Source organism: Thyridium curvatum (genome assembly GCF_004353045.1).
Source record: "Thyridium curvatum strain D216 chromosome Unknown NODE_55_length_292940_cov_83.935894, whole genome shotgun sequence".
Classification (NCBI taxonomy): Eukaryota; Fungi; Ascomycota; class Sordariomycetes; order Thyridiales; family Thyridiaceae; genus Thyridium; species Thyridium curvatum.
Window position 1 is genome coordinate 199,620 of NW_022156810.1, and position 17,056 is coordinate 216,675.

The 17,056-nt window shown below is 58.0% G+C and overlaps 5 protein-coding genes across 5 annotated transcripts; 3 read left to right on the top strand and 2 right to left on the bottom strand.

Moving 5' to 3' along the window:
- Nucleotides 1-2,538: 2,538 nt before the first annotated feature.
- E0L32_008411 (uncharacterized protein) lies at nucleotides 2,539-4,777 on the top strand (the record flags this gene model as incomplete). Its single annotated transcript, XM_031143263.1, has 3 exons — nucleotides 2,539-4,282; nucleotides 4,351-4,423; nucleotides 4,501-4,777. The coding sequence occupies 3 exons, from the start codon at nucleotides 2,539-2,541 to the stop codon at nucleotides 4,775-4,777; spliced, it is 2,094 nt and encodes a 697-aa protein (XP_030992388.1).
- Nucleotides 4,778-5,645: 868 nt separating this feature from the next.
- On the top strand, nucleotides 5,646-8,872 carry E0L32_008412 (uncharacterized protein; the record flags this gene model as incomplete). The annotated part of the gene is made up of 4 exons (XM_031143264.1): nucleotides 5,646-6,595; nucleotides 6,984-7,144; nucleotides 7,217-7,343; nucleotides 7,402-8,872. The coding sequence occupies 4 exons, from the start codon at nucleotides 5,646-5,648 to the stop codon at nucleotides 8,870-8,872; spliced, it is 2,709 nt and encodes a 902-aa protein (XP_030992389.1).
- An 880-nt stretch (nucleotides 8,873-9,752) lies between these two features.
- On the bottom strand, nucleotides 9,753-11,524 carry E0L32_008413 (uncharacterized protein; the record flags this gene model as incomplete). The annotated part of the gene is made up of 3 exons (XM_031143265.1): nucleotides 9,753-10,516; nucleotides 10,585-11,233; nucleotides 11,450-11,524. The coding sequence occupies 3 exons, from the start codon at nucleotides 11,522-11,524 to the stop codon at nucleotides 9,753-9,755; spliced, it is 1,488 nt and encodes a 495-aa protein (XP_030992390.1).
- Nucleotides 11,525-14,668: 3,144 nt separating this feature from the next.
- On the bottom strand, nucleotides 14,669-15,813 carry E0L32_008414 (uncharacterized protein; the record flags this gene model as incomplete). The annotated part of the gene is made up of 4 exons (XM_031143266.1): nucleotides 14,669-14,970; nucleotides 15,071-15,155; nucleotides 15,240-15,487; nucleotides 15,561-15,813. The coding sequence occupies 4 exons, from the start codon at nucleotides 15,811-15,813 to the stop codon at nucleotides 14,669-14,671; spliced, it is 888 nt and encodes a 295-aa protein (XP_030992391.1).
- A 746-nt stretch (nucleotides 15,814-16,559) lies between these two features.
- E0L32_008415 (uncharacterized protein) lies at nucleotides 16,560-16,992 on the top strand (the record flags this gene model as incomplete). The annotated part of the gene is made up of 2 exons (XM_031143267.1): nucleotides 16,560-16,635; nucleotides 16,694-16,992. The coding sequence occupies 2 exons, from the start codon at nucleotides 16,560-16,562 to the stop codon at nucleotides 16,990-16,992; spliced, it is 375 nt and encodes a 124-aa protein (XP_030992392.1).
- Between the last annotated feature and the right edge of the window lie 64 nt (nucleotides 16,993-17,056).

Below are 17,056 nucleotides of genomic sequence, written 5' to 3' on the forward strand. Positions count from 1 at the left end.
GGAAGGATTGGGAGATGCGTGTGATTGTTTTTTGCATATCCTAGTTTTCTTGTTTTTTGTTTTTTTTTTTCTGCTTTTTTAACTACTCATTCTTGTGATTTTTGTCTACATCATCATCATATTCTTGCATCGAAAGAGACGTTGTTGAAGAGAGAGAGAGAGAGAGAGAGAGACAGAAGAGATACCACTGATGACATTGATACACTACTTTGGGGGAGAAACCGGAAGGGGCATTTGCATGGCGTGGGTCTTTTCTTCGGGGGACGGGACGATGGATATATGCTCAAGATGACCTTGTGTTTTTTTTCTTCTTGCTTTGCCACCAAAGAGGAGGCGGGCAGCGCCCCGTTGATATGATTGGGGAGAGAGTATATACAATGCAACGCAGCGGCGAAGAATCAACATGAATGGATTCAACCAAGTGAGAGTTTATCATCGGCATTGTGCATGGGAAGTTGGCATTCGGAGGGGTTTCTTTCCTCTGGACTGCGCAGAGAGCGTGCGGCATCGTGGGAACGGAAGCATTGAGTGAGCCCAGAGGACTGGCGATGCTAGAGTGCGGTGATTGGCATACATTAGGTACACCTGTACTGGACAGAAGCGAGCGTTGGAGGGATGGTCTGACGGGTTCTCCGCGTCTGGGACCATACGCCTCGTTGTGTGTTGATTTCTGCATTATGATATCCAGATACCAAACATGATTTGACCTGACTTTCCTTCACAAGTGTTCCAGGGCAAAGGGTTGGGGTTATGCATGTCTAGACAACGGGCCTGACAATGAAGTCTCAACATATGGTAGGTTGAGTAGCTGCAACGGCTATCAAGGAGTCCCTAGATTCCCCAAGATGCCTAGGCAAGTTGGCCGTTGCTGAAAGTGATCGAGCTACCCTCCAGAGCATACCTGCTGAGGTGCAAGTCTGGAAGGTTGAGGGAAGAGAATGAGAAAAGAAGCAACAGGATATGCGGTCAAACAAGTTGAATCACATCATGTTCGGCATTTAGATGTCATGATGCAGCATAAACACACATTGAGGGATCTAAGTTTTTAGGAGAGAGGCAGGCCTGCAACCTCATGGAGTATTCATTTCGTAGGCGAGGCATAATGTGCGTAATGTCCATGACAGAACGCCTTGTCGTTCAGAAATGCGACACATAAACCCGTAAGCAGTCTCCATCTGGTCCCATGCATCTCATCTTTTGTCTCTGCAACGATGTAACAAGAACTGAGACCCTACCGGGCTGAAAGTCCAGGGTCGGTCGTGCGACGCCGTGTAGCGAGTGCGTCCGCCGTGTGTAAATGTGAGACCAAGTTGCTTGTATTTCGCGGCGAGGACATCCCGAGGAACAGCATGTCGGTCGGCCCTCCTGAGAACCCAGCCGTTGATCCGCATGTTACGCGCGTTCACACATCCAGGGGAATTGAATTGGGCATCGTCCTTCAGGCGCCATGCTGCTGCCCTGCAGTGCAGGGGGAGGCGTCACGATGTGCTCTCAGAGCGAGCCGCAGCGAGGGGCTTCCGAGGTGCCGTGGGGTGGTGGTGCACTTGGACCGAAACTCTCGACACAGATGATGAGGGCATCTGCCATGCACAAAACTCACACCGTCTCTCTCTTGTCCTGCGCGCGCGGTAGCTAAGTTGGAGCAAGGAGACCTCACACAGGGATGATGATGATGCGCCCCACGGCCAACTCCGGGCGGCTTCCTGGATGGGGCGTACGAAGCAGCGAATCGAGGGAGCCACGACAGGGTGGCTGTGCGCCGGTGGTCTGTGTTTGGGATGGAGGGACCCTTTGACCTGGCGTGGTGGAGAGAGTGTGCAGTCGGCTGTTAGGGCGATACTGAATCCATGGTTGTCGGCAGGCCGTTTTCATATGCGAAGAGGGACGGACGTTGAGTGGAGCCGTTAGCGGTGCGGCAGTAGCGCCCTAACAGGTCCATGGTACGCTACCCCGGGTCTTGCTTTAGGTGGGAGGGAGGCTTGGGAGGCAACCCAAAGCTAGCTTCGGCCACCACAAACAGCAGCACAAGCGCACTTCCTTTCCATGATCCGACCCAACGGCATCAGCACCAGCGCCAAGTACAGTACGGAGTAGGCAATTGACGTCTGCTCTCCCGTCCTCAACAAGAGACAAGAGACAAGAGTCTCGACTTGGAGGCCCGATTCCCTGCTCTAACTACTCTCTCACACACACGCACACACCATACACACGCCCCCACCGCCCAGTGAGGCTGAAGAAGCACGAGCTTTCGTTTAATTTGTTGCCGCAAGCGACTGCGTGAGAAGCGTGACTTTCTGGAGACTCCAGGGATTACGACATTGTTCCTTGAACCTCAACCCTCCTCTTCTCCATCTTCACGCATCATCTTCCCTCATAAGCGTGCCCTTATAGCGACCCGCCCCTTCATCAGGCACCCACCTCTCGTCGTCGTGGTCAACTCTTGGCTCATCGCTCATTGTGACGACGCCCTCTCAGACTCACTCCCAGCGATCCCGGGTCCGTCGCCCATCTCAGTAGCCGAATCCAATTGCCCATTAAATGTCCACCAGCTCTTCCCAATGCGATTCGTCACCCGATAGCCACGGCTCACCGGCAATGGCTCGCCATGCTGCCTTGCCACGGTCTCTCGAGGCCACCGAGCCCGAAGCTCGCGACGATGCTGCCCAGGACCCCGTGCTCGCCGCTCTCTCTGACCTCAGGATAAGCACGGGTCCCTCCCCCCGGCTGACGACTCCACGCGACACCAGCAGCATCGCCGCCATGGGCTCCAACGCCCTATCCGCCAGGTCTTCCACCATCGCCAGGCGGCAGCTCTCCGGCGGAGGCATCGCGGGAGCCGTCGTCGGATCTGTCATCGGCGCTGCGCTAATTCTGTTGTGCGTATCGCCATTCCTCCTGCGGCGAAGCCGCAATGCCCGGGCTCGTCGGGAGCAGGCCGAACTCCAGGCTGAGATGGGCTTGGCCGCCGAGACTGCTCCCGGGAGAGGAGATTCGCTCGTGGCGTCGCCCGCCACGGACCGCCGCCTATCTGTCGACCACTTTGGCCATGCCAGTTCCGACGATACCCGCCGCCCGGTCAAGGACTATGACATGGACGGCAACTCGTACGACAACATGACGCCCTCCGGGACGGGCGTCCCACAGTACGCGAATGCCTTCACCGCAGCACCCCAAGGCGGCGAGGGTGATGCGCATCCTCCGTTCACTGGGCCCGTTGCACCCGCTCCTCTAGCCATGCCGCCGCCTGCAGCCCCCCTGGCGGCCAGTCCAGACCAAGCCCAACCGCCCAGGAAATCGTCTCTCAGCAACGCCATCGAGGGCTTCGCCGAGAAGGCCACGGCGCTCTTCCACCGCTCGAGCACGCGGTCTTCGTCTCGGAGCGCGCATATCACGTCGCCCACCAGGTCCACGACGATGCAGGCGGACCCCAACGACGTGCCCATGCCCACCTTTTCGGAAGAGCAGACCTACTCGCCGGTCATGATGACCGGCGCTGCGGCCGAATACTTCTCTGGTGCCCCCCTCTCGCCTCCGTCGTCAGACTACTCGCCGCCGCCGCAGGCCCCGTACGGCTCGACCGATGCCGGCGCTACGCCCCTGAACTTTATGAGTATGCCGCGGGCTGCCATCCTGGCCAAGTTCGAGGCTCCGTCACGGCAGGGAAGCCAGGCGGACGACTTTTCGCCCATGAGCCCGACATCCCCCGGAAGGATCAAGGGCGAGCCCGAGGACGAAGAGGAAGGGGTGAGAGGGTTCTCGGCTTCGCCCATGCGGATGCGCATACCTAGTCCATCACATCCCGAACCTGGTACCGTCAACCCGATGGATGTCTGGGCGCCAGCCAACGCCTCAGAAAGGGGTCACCAGGTCGCCGCCGAACTTGACAAGATGCAAGAGAGCCCGCCACCGCAAGCCGCTAGCCCGCCGATGCAGGTGTACCACTCGGTCGTGGAGGAGCAGCAGCAGCAGCAGCAGCAGCAGCAGCCGTATTATGAGCCGCAGCTGGTGCAGGAGCATACACAGCCGAGCCTGCCTCACCAAGACCAGCAGTACTACCATCAGCCTACGATTGTGGAGCCAGAGCCCGAGAACAGGGCGGGCGAGTTCGTCGCACACGAGATGCCCGAGACCGACGCCTCTACGCCGCCGCCCGGGTCGCAGTCCTCGTTGCCGTCGACGTATACGACGCCCGACACGAGGCTCACGGAGCCTACGCCGGGGTACATGAACACCCCGTCGCCACGTTCGAATGAGGGGAGTACCCCGGCTCATAGCTCTGATAGTAAGTACAGTATAGCGCTCGTTAGATATATGGCAAGGTGACCGCATTCATGCTAACTTACCCAATAGTAAGCGGAGCCTCCCCCAGGACATTCACCTGCGAGGAATGCGGGCGCATCTTTGACCAAGTCCACAAGCTCAAGTAAGCAATCTTGGCCATGTCTTTCCTTACCACCCCTCCCGTCTTTATCAAGGCTGACTCTCCTTTCTCCCAACTAGTCACCACAAGCGCTACCACGAGCGGCCCCACGAGTGCACGCACCAGGGCTGCGGCAAGCGCTTCGGCACCAAGACGCACCTCGACCGGCACATCAACGACAAGCACAAGAAGACGCGCAAGTACCACTGCACCATCGCCGACTGCGCCTACTCCAGGCAGGGCGGCAAGTCGTTCCCCCGCAAGGACAACTGGCGCCGGCACATGCAGAACAAGCACAACCTCAACCCGGAGCATGACCCCGTCGAGGTTGTGGACGAGACTATGACTGGGACTTGAAGGATTTTCCCTTAGAATTCAGTCTTGTGTCTTCTCTCTCCAGCTAGTCGTCAAAGTCCAGTCTACTCCGGCGGGGTGAGGTATGTCGACGACTGTGCTTGTAGGTGAATGACCCTCAGAACGACACTTGGGCAGACCAAGCTTCGAATGGAGTGTCGAGACTAGAAGCCTGGCAGACCAAGCTCGCCTTTCTGGGGAGTAAAAAAGCCGAGTCGGCCGTCCGATCGTTTCAAGGCCGGGCTCCCTTCCCTACACGTCATGGGAGCCGAGCAGAACCAACCGGGTGTTCTTGCAAAGATGCAGGAGGGAAGGACAAAGTAATCCCCAACTCACTCGTCTGCAGCCAGGGTGTTTCTTTTGGAGCGCAGCCTGTCAGGTGGCAGGACGGGACAAAAAGACATGTGCATTTCACGGTGTGAACTTTTCTTGTTTGGGAGGGAGGTTGAATTCTACAATCACCGAGAAGTTGTAGCGAGATATCCGACATTTGGACGGTAACAAAATTTGTATTTGACGTGTGAACGTCCCCTTTCTTTGTTCATTGTTTCAGCCCGAGGCGGGATATAGCTTTTTGTATTTCTAGTCTGCTTCCGCGGGAGACATGACCCGTTTGGAAATCCTCGTCCATGTCAATAGGGCCACGTGCGACGTGGCTTCTGAATCTCATTTGGAGCGTGCCTCTCTAAGTGTCTCTCCTATGACATCTACCCATTCTGTGTGACCTGTTTGGGGTCTTTGGACCTTGAAGCTCGCTCAATTGCGAGTGATTGACCGTATCGACAGCCTTCAGGTTGCGCTGTTCCCACAACGTGCAGGAAGAAGAGTGGCACAAGTAGACGCCCTCGGCATGCTCCCGTTGTGGTGAATCATGCTCAACGGGGGCCGAAATTTGAGATTTGATCTAGGTCTTCCCAGGAGCAGCGCCACACCTCCCGTCCCGGCGGGCGGCAGCGATGCATGTTGCGTCCCCTCTCTCGGGGGCGCTGTAGTATCTTTTTCTTTTATCTCCCTTGACAATTCGAGGCCCTCAGCTCAACTCCTTGACCAGCTTCCGGACGAGCTTCTTCTGCGCCGCCACGTCGAGCTGCCGCTCGTCCGTCTCGGTGACCGCCCGGCCGACGGCGAGCACGGTCCGCGTGCTGTCGCTGCCGACCCACAGCCTGCCGTTGCGCCCGACGGCCGTCTCGAACGAGAGGCCGGCGGCGCCGAGCTCCTCGAGCACGACGACGCCGCTCGCGCTGCTGCGGGGCATGAGCAGCCGGCGCGCCATGCCGGGGCTGACCGGGTAGAGGGTGTTGGCTTTCGAGGCCGGCAGCGGGCCCAGGCCGTCGGCCTTGCCTGTCGACGGGCTCACGCACTCGAGCTCGGCGTCCATGTGCTTGTTGGCGAGGCAGACGCGCGCGTAGACGAGGGCGCCCGGCTGGAACTGCGGCCTCGTCTTCTTCGTCGCGCCCTCGAAGGCGAGCGCGGGCAGCAGCGCGTTGGGGGCGTGCGCCGCCAGCGAGACGAAGTGGAAGTCGCCCGACGAGTGGTGCACCTGGCCCAGCACGAGGTCGCCCGCCGCGGGCACGTACCGCCCGCCGCCGCCGCCGTGCTCTACCCACAGCGAGTTCCTGCGCGGGTCCGCGGCGAGCTGGCCCGCGACGGTGGGCACGATCGAGCCGGGCGGCACGTGCCGGAGGCCGGGCCCGAGGCGCAGGGGCAGCTTCTTGTGCGTCGGGACGGAGGACGGGTCGATGGGGTCGCCGGGGAGGACGACGGGCCTTTCTGGCTCCATGGTTCGGAGGGCTGCCTTGGTGGTTGTGTGTTGATGTGTTTGTATGTATGTATGTGTATGTGCTTTGTGGAAGTGAGGCTTCATCGGTTGGGATGCTGTTCTAAGGAAACTTTTGGTAGGGCCAATTTGGTGTGGGGATCTCTTTTGTCTCTCTCTCTTTGACTGCTCTGGAAAGTCTGAGAGTGGGGTGGGATTTTTTAGGTGGATTCCTCTTTTGAGGCACGCCTTGGCAACGTGCCTGGCCTGGTCTTGATCGCTGATGGACCGTGCCCAAAATTTTGTGAAATTTTTGGGGGCATCTTTTTCAATGCCCATTGCTGGAAACCCCACCATCCCCAATCGTCCACCATCGAAGCCTCTCTTTTCTTACCACCTCGCCTTCGGTCGTTAGATTTCCAGTCTCCTGAGCGTGTTGCGTTCCTGATCTAGAGCATACCGCCCCCCGTCAACTCCCGAGAACATCGAACAGATGACTGCTGGTCCTGCGCCTGGCGACCGGGTCGCCATTGGTATTACCTTTGGTAACTCCAACAGCTCGATCGCCTACACCGTCGACGACAAGGCCGAGGTTATTGCCAACGAGGATGGAGGTATGGCTGGCTCAGTCTCGTCAGATAGAAAGAACAACAAGATTGACTGACTCTTGCCCTTTTCTTTCTTAGACCGCCAGATCCCCACGATCCTGTCATATGTCGGCGGCGACGAGTACTACGGCCAGCAGGCCAAGGCGTTCCTGGTCCGGAACCCCAAGAACACCGTCGCCTACTTCAAGGACTTCCTAGGCCAAGAGTATGCTGTCCACCATTCACTTGATATCAATATACGTATCGCTCACACGGCTCCATAGGTTCAAGTCGATCGACCCGACCCACTGCCACGCCTCCGCCCACCCCCAACAGAGCGACAACACCGTCGCCTTCTCCTTCCAGGACAAGGAGGGCGAGGACGTCGAGGCTTCGACCGTGCCCGTCTCCGAGGTCACCACCCGCTACCTGCGCCGCCTCGTCGGCTCCGCCTCGGACTACCTGGGCAAGAAGGTCACCTCTGCCGTCATCTCCGTCCCCACCAACTTCTCCGACAAGCAGCGCGCCGCCCTGATCGCCGCCGCCAACGCCGCCGACCTCGAGGTCCTGCAGCTCATCTCCGACCCCATCTCGTCCCTCCTGGCTTACGATGCCCGGCCCGAGGCTGAGGTCAAGGACAAGATCGTCGTCGTCGCCGACCTCGGCGGCACCCGCTCCGACGTGGCCGTCGTCGCCTCAAGGAGCGGCATGTACACCGTCCTCGCCACTGCTCACGACTACGAGTTTGTCGGCGCCGCCCTCGACAAGGTCCTCATGGACCACTTCGCCAAGGAGTTCCTCAAGAAGCACGCCGGTGTCGACCCCCGGGAGAACACCAGGGCCCTGGCCAAGCTCAAGCTCGAGGCCGAGTCTACCAAGAAGGCCCTGAGCCTGGGCAACAACGCCAGCTTCAGCGTCGAGTCGCTCGCCGAGGGTTACGACTTTGCCAGCACCATCAACAGGTTACGGTACGAGACCATTGCCCGCACCGTCTTTGAGGGCTTCAACCGCCTCGTCGAGTCCGTCGTCAAGAAGGCTGGCCTCGATGTCCTCGACATTGACGAGGTCATCATGGCCGGCGGTACTTCCCACACCCCGCGCATTGCCGCCAACTTTGGCTACATCTTCCCTCAGTCGACCGCCATCCTGGCCCCCAGCACCGCCGCCTCCGCCATCAACCCCTCCGAACTGCAGGCCCGCGGCGCTGCCCTGCAGGCGTCGCTTGTCCAGGAGTACGAGGCCGACGACATCGAGCAGAGCACGCACCCGGCCGTCACGACCGTTAAGCACATCACCAACGCCATCGGTGTCATTACCCTGTCCGACGTCGGCGGCGACGAGGTCTTCACCCCCATCATCCCCCCCGAGACGGCCGTCCCCGCCCGCCGCACCGTCCACGTCGCTGCTCCCAAGGAGGGCGGCGACGTCCTGATCAAGGTCGTCGAGGGCGGCACCCACATCAAGGTCACCAAGCCCGAGCCCAAGGCCGCGGCCAACGGCGACAGCAAGCAGGCCAAGGTCGAGGACGACAACGAGGACGACGACGACGATTCCGACTTTGACGACTCGGACGACGAGGAGGAGGAGCACCGCGAGAAGGTCTGGAAGATCGGCGGCGCGCTGGCCGAGGCCGCCATCAAGGGCGTCAAGCCCGACGGCAAGATCGAGGTCACGATAAACGTCACGGCCGACCTGGGCGTCACCATCACGGCGAGGGAAGTCGGCGCCAAGGGCGGCGTCCGGGGGACTCTGTGAGTCGAGTGCGAGAAAAGAGAAGGAAAAAAAAGGAGGGGGGGATAGAGGAGATAGCATGATGGATAGACAAAGGGCCCCTTTCTTCCCCCCTTTTTTGAACTCCCGGCAAGAATGGAGACCTGCGGCACGGCACGTATAGACTAGTTTTGTGTGTTTTGATTTGGTGTCGTCGTGTCATTTTCCGGGACGAAAGGGGGGGGCATTTGGGACCAAAGAAAAGGGGGATCGATCTGATAGATTTAATAGAAACGAGAGAAAGTTCTTTTTTTCCACACGGTCCATCGTCATTATGCGCATACACGGATTGCAGTCAAGGAGAACTTGTGGTGTGGCGGGATGAAATGATATGCAGAGATTCAAAAACTCCGTCTCTTCTCTCTCCAACTCGTGCTTCTACTACTAGCATTGCTGCTGGCTCGCTATATCGATCTAACGACTGGTGAATAAGAGAACAAATGCCAAGTTGGTTATGTTAGAGGTTTGCCTCCCCCCCAAAAAAAACGAATACGCCCTCCCTCCAGAGCCTTGTTTCCGCTCAGGTGTGATTTGCGCCTAGATCTGTCAAAAAAAGAAGAAGAAAAAAAGAAGGCCTCCCTCCCTATTCTTTTGCCTCCCCCGAAACACCCAGGAAAGACGAGAAAAAGGAGAAAAAAGAGTGTCTTGCGCCGGAATGCGTGATGCAGAGTGTGAAAAAAAAAAGAGGATGAAAAAGCTCCCCGGCGCTGCGCTTTCAAAAAAAGACAGAGTCATACTCCAACTCCTCCCTCCTTCCGATCCCGCCTGCATCTTACACCTCTTGCTGCCGTGTATATACAAAGAAAGCCGCAGCTTCTCTCGCTCACTTGTAAAGTTTCTCTCTCTCTCTCCCTCTCTCTCTCTCTCAAGACACAGCCCCCGGCAACCGCCAGGCGACAAGGTCGTCCCGCACCTCGAACTCGCCGACCTCGCTGGGCCGCTTGAACCCTTCGCGCCCGCGGTCGCTGCCCAGCGTCGTCGCCAGGCTGGCCATGCTCTCCGAGGACCGCAGGGAGCGGCCGCCGCCGCCACCGGTCACACTGCTGCTGGCCGGGCCGCCGGACGGCACGCGCACGGATAACGTCTCGTCGCGGCTGCGGCTCGGCGGCCGCTGCTGGCTGCTGCGCGAGGCCGGCCTGTGCGTGACGGTGTGCAGACTGCCCCCGCTGTGCTGGCGCGAGTGGTGCAGCCCCTGCTGCTGTTGCTGTTGGCGCTGCTGGAAAAGCCGGGCGTCGCGCGGGCGCAGGGTGCTTCCTCCCCCACCGCCGCCTTCGAACTCGTCGGACCCAGAGTCGTCGCGGGCGAGCAGGTTGGAGCGCGAGCGGCCGTGGGGCGGGCCCCTGCTGCGCGGCGACGACGAGGCCGTGGACGCCGTGTCCGAGGACGAGGCTCCCGTGGCGGCGGTGGTGGTCATGGTCGGCGGAGCCGCTGCCCCGCGCGGGCTCGAGGTGGCGGCGGCGGCGGTGGTGTAGAGCGGGTCGCGGAAGCCGGAGCCGCCGCCAAAGATGTCCTCGATGCACTCGTCGGCGGGCATGTCGCCCGGCTGGCAGGCCCACGAGGCGGCCAGGGCGCGGCGGTACATGTCCTGCACCTCGGAGGCGTCGCGGGACTTGGAGAGATTGGGGAGCTCTATGTGGGATGTGTTAGTGGGGGGCCTGGTGTCTTGCTTGAGTTGGGAGAAGATGGGAACAACGTACGGCCTGCGTCGTCTTGCTCGACCTGCTCTCCGGCCATGATGCCGGCGATGCCTCCAAAGACGGGCGCCGTCTTGAGCGCCGGCGCGATGTAGTTCCGCTCCCCTTCGATCTGCACCATCAAGATGCCGATCTTGAGCGTGCTGTTGACCTTGCTCTCCTGCATGAGGTACCTCCTCACGACGCCCTCCTCGGCGTCCATGGCGGACAGGGCCTCGTCTCTGTCCAGGCTGCTCCGACTCGTGCCTCCCGTGTGCGCGCTCAGAGAGCTCCTGTGCCGCGCATGGCCCCTGCTCTGCGGGCCCTCTGCCGTGCCCGGGCGCAGCTCCCGTACGATCGCCTCGCTCTCCTCGACATACTCGGCCAAATTCAACGTCACCTTGCCCAGCACAATCTTCTCGACGTGGCCCGCGACTCCTCCAGAGTCAAACTCCTGCAGGACCTCGAACTCGATGGGGCATTCGGACAGGTTGTTGTTGCGGTCGATGGCGATGCGGACGGGGACAACCCTGGAGTAGTGGTATTCGACTCGGTGGTTCACGATGGGGGCCTTGGTCGTGCGCCCGCGGTGGTCACCGTGTATGGAGTGCGGTAGGTGCCATTTTATCTGGGACAGCCCGGTGACGAGTGGGACGTTGTTGAGGTCGTAGATCTAAAGAGAGGCACAGCTTGTTAATGTGGTGTTCTCCGACATGACAGCCAGAGCGCGCATGCGCCAGTGTCTTTGGGAGGTCTCGCCATTCGGTCGTACCTTGAGATGGAGCTCGAATTTCGGCTGTGTGGATTTGGACTCGTGTCAGCGCAGTCGTACACTTGATGTCATTGCGCCGCGACAATGCGTGCGCAGACAAGGGGAAGCTTCGCTTACCCTCCTGGCCTTATTGACTGCCGGTAGAACCTTGATGTCAGCAAGTGCCGGCTTGGGGATTTTCCATTGAACCATGGCGCAAGAGAATGGCGAGGGTAGTCGCCCATTGGAGAGCAGAGCTTGGGACGAGGGATGGGTAGACGAAACAAAGGGCGGGTGTATAGTCGTGAGTTGCAGATATAACCAAGACGAGGCAGTGCCTCGAGTCACGGAATTGTGCGCATTGGGGCTTGACAAGATGGGATCATGGCGAGAGGAGGCTACTCATGTTGGGATATGATGTTGGGAGAGAGCGCATGTGTGACAGATAAGACGGAAGGAGGCGCGCCTGGGGTTGGTTTGGTGTGCGCTAGTCATGATTGAGGTCAGACTTACTGAGCGAGGCCATCTATGGATCTCTCTGCTTCCGCTGCTACCTCCGGAACATCTGCGGTTTGGTGTGTGTCTGGCTGTGGGTGACAAGGTTATCTCCGGTCCGTATGGGGAGTGCGTTGCGTGTGTGTCGGTCCGTATTGCGCGCGCGCGGTGCTGTCCGTAGTACTACGTAACTGTGTGGATTGGAGGATGACAAGCCACCGCCCAACAAAGCGGAACGCACACACACAGAGAGAGAGAGAGAGAAGCGAGAGTGACAGCGACAGCGACAGCGCACAGTCGAGCAGACGGCAGCGAGGAATGAGGAGCCCGGCACTGACAAGTGACTGGAATGCAGGCTAGAACGGGGCCCGGATCCGGCTAAGGCTATTTGGTAGATGGTGTCTCGGATGGGACGGAGCGAGTAAGTGCTGCTGCAAAAGAAAGGGGCTGGTCGAGTCTGGCGGGCCACAAAGTACGCAAAGTAGAGGAGAGGAGGAGTAAGCAGCAAGTCTAGCGGTTTGGCAGTTGGGGACGAAATTGCGAGATGGGAGCAGATTGAGGCAAAATCCGGGCCGGGATGAGGGAGGGAGCTGAGGGCCCGGGCTGCGATAGTGCGTTTGCGTCGTGGGGTCGTCTCTCGCGTCGTCAGTGGCAGCCGCAGCAGCTAACTAAAAAAGTACCCAGTTTTGCCCTGCCTTTGCTTGTACACAGACGTCATGCCTTGGAACCCCGAAAAGGCACCGAAAAAGGAGGGGGAATAGTCGGCTTTTGCGTTGCTGCGTAAGCACTTCGCACAACTGATACGCCTTTGCTTGTTGGCGACAAGGTTGAAACCTAGCATCAGTCACGAACCCGGGTACTCAGGAGGCAGAGGACACAGGGAAAAGGAGGCTCAAGCTGTGCCAAGTCGTGCAAATGCCGGCGTAGCGCGAGGCGGACTTTGATCCTAAGACGAGGCCTCCCCAGGCGTTTGTCAAGAATTGCTTTGGTAATATGGGCGAAGATCATCCATTGCTGGTGTGCCAAGAAGACCCTTCGTTTAAGGCCTAGAACCGCCAAAAGCCCCCCTCTCTCCCTCTCCAGGGCGTTGGAAATAGTGGGGAACAGCACCATATCACTGATAAGATCCGTTATTTTAGTGGTTCGTCAGGGGAAGATGGTGGCTGTCACGCTAACCCAACACTGCACGTCTCATCACATCATGTTCCATCTCATCTCATGCCTGAAGCGGTTTTGTGGCGCTTCCAGAAAAAGGGGCCATCTAGTTCTCCTGCTTCTTCGGTTTCGCGGAGAGATGGATTTTTGTAGCAAAAGGCACGTGACTGGCGACATCCGCGATGCTCGGACTGTGCGTGCAGCATGACTGCGTCCATTGTCAAGACGGCCGTCACTCAGTTTCATGTACGCACTCTTGCTCCTCCCTCCTAGAGTGTACGGACCGCAACAGTCCTTTTTCCAATTAGATCAATTGTGTCCACAGCCTCCTCAACCTCTTCTTCTGAGCCGCAATCTGTATACGTCTTCCCTAGATCGATACAGTCTTAAGCTGCCAAGTGGCCAAGTGGGCTTCTGAATAGTTGACAGAAGTTCATCAGGAGCTACCTCGATCTTAACAATCAATATCCTTGTCACATCCTTGCCCTGGAACTCGGAAGGGCTATCCCACTACCTAAATCCGATGGGCTTGCTGGGTAGACAAGTACTTCTGTTAGCAGTCTGTCAACTAATCTGACCCTCACTTGGTGGCATAGCTCGGCGTCGACACTTGTCTACTGACATCGTGCTTGTACGCCGCCTCACATGTTGTGTGAATGTGCTGACGGAACGGATTCATGAATATTCAAAGTCTTGGAAAGGCAAAGTTCAGATCAGGTGAGCCAAGGCCAGCCTGATCACTGAGCCATGAACTAGTCTCAAGAGATGCATCATCTACCGAGTCTGTCGAGCTTATAGCACCGGAACAGCAACAAGATTCGGACGGTATCACGCGTACTCTAGCCAACCACCATCCTAGGTTATCTGCGGCATATCCATCACCTTCGTCTTGGTCGAGCGGGGGAGGATTTGGGATCTGGCTGGGATACCATATCCACCTTCCCGTCTTGGACATATCGGCAACAAAGGCCCCGCGGTGAGGACCGCGTCCACGTCATGGCGAGATAGGCGACGACTCTTGGATACGAACCCGAACGACCGTCCTGCCGTGGCCAATCAGGGCCTCTCGGAAATCCCGGGCGGCGGGCGCGGGGGGCCTGCTACGGTCGTATCAAAGGTGCCAGACCAACGGCCCGCGCGCTTACTCGAGCGGGGAGACGACAACCAACAACGGCGTATCTCCCTGACAGGAAAGACGACGTCGAATGTAACTCGAGGCGTGGCTTCCAATCGGAGTGCGAGAATCCTCGGACTGCCAAGAACAAACGTCCGAACATCATCATGATCCCAGCCCTGTCTGGGCTGGCCAGCTTGGGATACCACCCTGAAGGTAAACTCGCTGGTCTAGGTCGGAAGAGGAAGATCTGATGAGACTTTAGTTTATGTGTTACCCTCCGTGATGATCGTGTGCTCTACAGGCAAGCCATTTTGTTTTTTTTCGTCATACCGTCTTGACCTGCAGATCCAGTCCTACCGTCGATCGCACTGAGGAACAAATCATTTCAGGGATTTTCTTGTTCATTTTACGACCCATTTGTTTGTTTTAGTACATCAATAGAAGAGACTGCAAGGTTTCTCAGGGACAACATCCCCAACCCAATAGAGAATCCCCAGAGTAGCAATCCCCGTCTCGCACCGGGTCACTTTTCCCGGCTACCACTTTGCCGACTCCTCAAAAAGGAGGTCTCTCATGCACGCGTGAGGCGCTCACGGATACTTATCCCTGTCCAACGGGGTCGCGTGCATAACATAGCCGATCCTGTTGTCCAGCACCGTGTCGCGCCCGTCCGGCACCACGGCGCCGAACTTGGGGTGGATGAGCAGGCCCTCCTCGAAGGGGTCGACCTTGACCTTCTCCATGCCCTCGAGCAGCAGCTTCCAGTCGACGCACTCGTGCGCGATCGTCCGGTTGCCGCCGGGCAGGATGCTCTCGTTGAACCAGAACATGGTCAGCGGCGTCTCGTCCGCCTTGCACATGATGGCCTCGATGAGCATCTGGATGCAGTGCACTGCGGAAAGGGCGGACGAAGGGAGTCAGCACCGAGAACAAGAGAGGTCACGGCCACACACGCACTGGCTACACGGAAAGGGACAGAAAGGAAAACGTACTGCTGTGCTCCTTCTGCAGAGCCTGCTCATCCTCCGTCATGTCGGGGAAGTAGTGGTCGGGATAGAAGTTGTGGTGAAGACGTTTCTGCGGGTGTAGAGGAGGACAAGTCAGCTTACACGACGATCCTTCGGTAAAGAGCAAGCATTTCACTCTCGAAAAAGTTCATACCAAGCAGTGAAGCTGATGGATAAAAGCATAGTTGGCGAGGTAGTTGCCATTGGCCATGCGAATTCCCTCCTTCTCCCGGCCCAGCTTCTGCATGTACTCCTTGGGCACCTCGGCGTAGAAGTACTGCATGATGGCGTGCCAGTTGCGCTCGAGCTCCGGGCTCGGCTCCCCCACGAGCATGGTGTCCTTGGCCATCTCGGTGTGCTTGAAGAACGTGGGCTCGTACTTGATATAGTCTCTTATCGGTGCTATATGGCAAGAGTCAGCATAGGAGTCCAGGAAAAGAAAACAGACAGACGCGGGAGGTTGTTCTGAACTCACAGTCGATAACATTGGCGCCGTGCAGTCTCTCCTTCTTCCACCACCATGAAGAAGCAGTGAGGAGGACGGCAGAGTAGGCCAGGAGAGCCACGAACCCGATGATCACCATCCATCCGGGGCGCCTGCGAGACGTCTTGAACTGTGACCGGTCCCCATCGTAGATGAGGTCGTCCGACTCTCTGGCAGAGTCAGAAGTCTGGTCGTCTGTAATAGGCGAGTAGGCCGGGTCTTTGTTCTTCTCTAGAATCCCCATTTTCATAGACAGATGTTGCAAAATACAAATAGAATCCTGCGAGGGCAAGAGGTTGTGGAAGGAGACGAGAGTTGATGTTTGGAGTGAAAATGAGAGCCCGGGTAAAGTAGCATCGAAATAACGCCCGGGCGGTCAGAGGAGAAGAGGAATTGACGTCGGTTATCACGGATAAGAGCCTCCTCTGATCGTCATCGTAGGTGAAACTACTTGGACCTTCTCGAATCGGCGTGGATCGGCTGGGCTTACATGCAGACGCCGGGCGTTCATGAGGGGTTGAGGCATCGGCACACAGCTACCTTCCTAATGGCTTCGTCGGGTGCAACGCAAGACCGTCACCATGATACAGCACTGACTAGTAGATGTTAAAGGCCTTCCTAAAACATGCTGGCCGCGAGCTGCAACTCTCGAAAACAAGACTCTGTGCCACACACGTACACAGTGGGGCGATGGGGTGCGACTGGTATCGTTTTTCGAGACAAAGGTACCATTACTACGCTATGCCTCGCATTGGGTATCGTCAAGCTGTTACGAGCAGATCTTGGGCGTCTTAGGCAGGTGAATACTAATCCGAGGAGGGGGGATACCAAGATCCGAGTATGCAGGCTCTTCTCGGCGACTAATAAAGGCGGGAGCTGCGTGTACTTGAAGTCGCGAGAGAACCACTCTGCCATCTCGGTTTCTCGACTTGTCTCATCCAACATCCCCTTTTCAGTCACAATTTCAGTCCAGTAACTCACAAAGTCAACATGCAGCTCAAGCAGCTCGCCTTCGTGGCCCCTTTCCTCCTTGCCCTCGTCAATGGCTCCCCCATCGCCGAGACCAGTGAGCTTCCTCACCGCAAAGCTTCGCTATGATAGCAGCGAGCTAACACAGTCAACAGACAATGTAGCCCGCGAGCCTGCCGAGACTGATGCCGACGCCATCTGGCTCTGGAAGAAGCACGTCGCCACCGAGGGCAACACTATGTTCTGGGCCGGCAAGAAGCGCGACGGCGCCGAGACTGATGCCGACAACATCTGGCTCTGGAAGACCAAGCGCGACGGAGCCACCACCGACTCCGACGCCATCTGGCTCTGGAAGACGAAGCGCGATGGTGCTACCACCGACGCCGACGCCGTCTGGCTGTGGAAGAAGAGCAAGCAGCTGCAGAAGGACTCTGACGATGTCTGGCTGTGGTAGATGCTTTGAGACTCGTGAAGGGATGCTTCTGCTGGGGACTTCCAGTTCTTTTTAGTCGATTTGT